This window comes from Priapulus caudatus, unplaced genomic scaffold, assembly GCF_000485595.1.
Source record: "Priapulus caudatus unplaced genomic scaffold, Priapulus_caudatus-5.0.1 Scaffold541, whole genome shotgun sequence".
NCBI lineage: Eukaryota > Metazoa > Priapulida > Priapulimorpha > Priapulimorphida > Priapulidae > Priapulus > Priapulus caudatus.
The window spans coordinates 17,057-21,364 of record NW_014577602.1 but is presented as its reverse complement, the minus strand read 5'-3'; the positions used below and the strand labels follow the sequence as shown (position 1 = coordinate 21,364).

Here is a 4,308-nt window from a genome sequence, read left to right as displayed (position 1 = left end):
CGGACGGACGCACGGACGATCAAGCGATTCTACAAGCTGCATCTGACTATGTCAGATGAGCTAAAAAATTGTGGTAACTGAAATGTGTACCTAAAAGCTAGATTGTGAGAATATGGCTAAATATCTGCATACAAATTGTGAACTTTAACTTTGACTCTTAATTTTGATATTGAATTGTCTAGAGTCGGACAGCAATCTGGCCTACATAAAATCCAGCTTGCGCTGTTACAGAGCGATGTGGCTTCGTCGCACGGTACCCTGCCACATCACCAACCCCCGTTTTCAAACCCAGGGCTGAATTCCTGAGGCCCGTTGTCAGAAAAAATAGTCTTAACATTAGCCATAACATTAACACTTTTTTCTCTTAAACTACACCACTATATACTGTGTATGAGAAACTCGTAACATGTTTCTCTCAACGGACTATGGGAAAAAGTTCAATGTTAAGATCAATGTTCATACTAGTTTTGTTTAGCAATGAGCACCAGCTCGCTTGCTCACGCACGCACGTACCTGCACCATGGGGTCGGACTTGGCAAGACGCTTGAGGCCCTCGACAAGCTTGGGAAGGTCACCGGGGTTCTTCACCTCAACGGCGACCCGCACAACGGGACTCACGCTGAACTTCATCACCTGCTCATCGTAAACACAAACGAGTTAAACAAGTGCCGTAAACAAATAAACAACTCCAATGCCTCTAATAGCAGGAATGTGCAGCCCCGAACCTTGCATCACGGGGCCACTGTTAACTATGTACTATCTGTATACATGCCAACTTTAATGAGAGTTATCTCCCTTCCCGTCTGGACCGGAAGCGGATGCCGCGGATGCGGAGGGGGCTTGTTGTTGAGGTGAGTGAGTTTGTAGTATTATCGATCCAACAGCCACAATTAAAAAAATATTTGTTTGCCCTCACCCGACCCAGGCTGAAAAGTTTGGGTAGGTAGGTAGGCTTTTTTTTACGAATTCAGCATGGTGTCTACATGCTCGGGTGTGCCTGTGTGGAGATACCTTTTATGTTGAATGTTTGTTTTGCTTGGTACATATAATCAGGAGTACATAATAGAGAAGAGTATGACACCGTTTTAACAGCATTTTGCATAGTTTTTAACTTGTAAATATTCTATCAATATGTGAATAAAAATATTCAAACTTTACCTTGTTTTCGTCCATGATTCTCTCTTAATCATATGACACCACCAATTTACCTGAAAATCGTATGTGTTCTTCAAAAAAGTTCTTTGAATACGACACGGTTTCACATAGTTTTCCCAAACGTTTGCATCTTTTCAGCCAATGTTGATATGAGGCGGCAGAACCAGGTCGTAAACGGGATGCTGGGGGCTGTTGGGGATATTAGATAAGCACAGTAACAGCACTTGTTTCGCTTCCTTATCATCAGGAACACGATGGCAACACAGCTAAAATCAGCTGCTAGCTCGCCGTGAGCACACATTTATTTTTAGCATGCTGGAAACGCTACACGCTGAATACAATTCGATGCCTAATAATCGCCAACAGCACCCAGCGTTCCGTCATAGACAATAGAACACTAATCCCATAATAAACTTGCGACGAACACATGCGCTCATTTGGGAAAACTGTGTGAAACCGTGTCGTATGCAAAGAATTTTTTTGAAGAACACATACGATTTTAAGGTAAATTGGTGGTGTCATATGATTAAGGGAGAATCCGAGACGAAAACAGGGTAAAGTTTGAATATATAGTCACGTATATTGATAGAATATTTGCAAGTTGGAAACTATGCAAAACGCTGTTAAAACGGTGTCATACTCTTCTCTATTATGTACTCTTGATATAATGTATTGCCTACAGATTTATATAATGTACAGTGATACAATTTGTAAAAAAAAAGAATGGAAAAGATCAATACATTTTTTTTGAGTCGGCCCCTTTTTGGCGGATCTGTCGGGTGAGGGCAAAGAAACAATATTTTTACAATGGCCCGGCGTAGCAAGAATCGTGGCAGGACTGTCACACGGCAGTAGGCGGGGGTGGCACGCACCTTCATGTTGTGAGCGGTGGCGAGCGTCGTGATCGTGCCAGTCTTCACGAGGTACTGGTCAACGCCAACAAGACCACAGATGTTACCGCACGGCACGTCTTCAATCGACTCCACATAGCGACCCATCATCAGGATCGTCCTGCAACGATGAACGAGCAACATGTGACGTAAATAATCACAGCTCTCTTACATAAGACTTCCTACTATCGTTTATACAATAGTGCAGTCCTGCATGCACGAGTAGACATCACCTTCTATCGTTCTATACAGCGTAATGCGTCTTCCTTGCGTTACTTACATTCTTTTACCCATGGATGCATTGACAAATGAGATCCGTTACATTACGTGATGTGCCATCTCAGAATTATTCAGCCGATAATTATTTACATAATGATTCAAGCGGTAATTCTTTTCATCCTAGAAAGCACACCATCAGGTCAATGTATATCAGTCTTCACGAATGAAATTTCTAAACACTGGACCTTCGGTCCACCAAGCCAGCAAAATTTACTGGACCGGACTAAATTTTACTGGACCAATATTATTTTGACATTTTTGACAATAAAGAACAAAACAGTAATATCATTTTGTATTTTACCTATAATAATACGATTGGTTCACACATTGATAGAAACTCTTTTGAACAAGCATTTGTCTTAGTCATTGCATTTTTTAAGCAATACCTGACTGGGCACTGTTTGACACACATCTATAGGATTAGAGTCTGATGGCTGTGTTCGAATTTCAACCTTCGGATCGTCGGCTATAGTAGACAAGGTTACCTCCACCCAGGAAGGTCGGAGTGCTGCCATCGTCTGGCCAATACATTCCCCGCGCCATAAATCTGTGGGCACGGTGATAGTAGAGATGTTTCTGCGGTGCTACAGTCGTCTGCTACTGTCGGAAGTGTCCAGCAGCAGCTAATGGCTTCTCACTAAGATCGGTTTTGACTAGCTGCTGGCCTTAGGAATTTACGCTTTGCCATGCTTCCTGTCCGAGAACTCGATTGCCGACTCATATATCATGGTTCAGTAGCATTTAGTCATCTATGTCTGTGTACTATTAATATCGTTCACGAAAACAATAACTCTGCCCGTGTATGGATTATTTTGTAATTTGATGACGGGTTTGTTTTTAATAGCTCCTGTCGCCACGCGCGGTAGTTTGCTCACCATTCTTCCCTCGCTACAGCTGTGGTTCGACTTGTATCATGGACTTCGAAGAAGGACGACTTCGATTGCGAAGCTGCCTTCGACATAAGCTTGATCTGACGGGCAAGCTGTGACGGGTGCGGCGGCGCCCCCCTACCGGCGCGACAACACGAGCGGCAAAGCCGCTTCTCAAGTACTGTCGATTGCGCACCTTGGCTGCCTGGGCCCACTGGGCAAACACGCTTGCTGCAGGATGATAGCTCATCAGCCTTGCCACGCCCGTCACCCGCCGCAGCGGCTTTACAGGCATGGAGATTGCTGTGACGAGGGACCCGACATGGCGGAACGCTGCAGCTGTCGCGTGAAGTTCGTGCGCGTACGGACACGCGGCACGCACGCAGACAGCTACGTGCAGCTACACGGTGTTTGGCTGTATGTCCTAGATGTTTAACTTTGGGATTTTATACACTACCAGGGCTCATGGTTAACTTGAAGCTGTTTAGGCCTAAGATCAAATATATTGCTTGTTTCCCTTTACGCGACGACTCGCAAACGCGGCTATCTCAGACACATTTTTAATTCGGACGATTAAAACCAGAAACAATATAATATTTCTTTTTATCGCAAAAACATGACACAAAGAACAGAATATACAACTATTACCATACCACATCCTTGTCAAAACAACAATAAAAAAAGATCTTTTTCACGCCTACTACCTAGCTCGGGTACCCTGAGTACGGCCGAGTAGGTAAAAGGGGACCCAACAATTTTTTTAAGTGGTTGGCCTTATGATCATAGTTGACCTCGTAGTTATTCAAGGTTCGCCTGTGCCGCATAAAAATGCACATACTCATATCTATACCATAATTGTTATAAGTCACAAATATATTATATTGTATATATATATATACATTTGAGACCTGTGATGGGCTGCTGCTATCTTAGGATGAAAGAATTACCGTGCTTTGATAATCATTATGTAAAGATAATTGATCGCGCTGACGGTGTTGAGAACGCCTGGCGCCGGGCCGGCCGTCGGAGCGTCCGGGCTGAATATAATTCTTGAGGAGAGATGGCACATCGCCCGCGTAGTGGTTGAACGGCGTACGCGATCGGATGTGTCGACG

The 4,308-nt window shown here is 44.0% G+C and overlaps 1 protein-coding gene across 1 annotated transcript in view; it reads right to left on the bottom strand.

The window, feature by feature from the left end:
* Positions 1-4,308, bottom strand: part of LOC106811445 (elongation factor 2-like) — a 26,117-nt gene that overhangs the window by 6,213 nt on the left and 15,596 nt on the right. Inside the window, exons 9-10 of the mRNA XM_014815063.1 lie at positions 2,028-2,166; positions 514-633 (exon numbers count right to left, since the gene is read on the bottom strand). Coding sequence (XP_014670549.1) covers positions 514-633; positions 2,028-2,166 — 259 coding nt within the window. The remainder of the gene's footprint in view (positions 1-513; positions 634-2,027; positions 2,167-4,308) is intronic.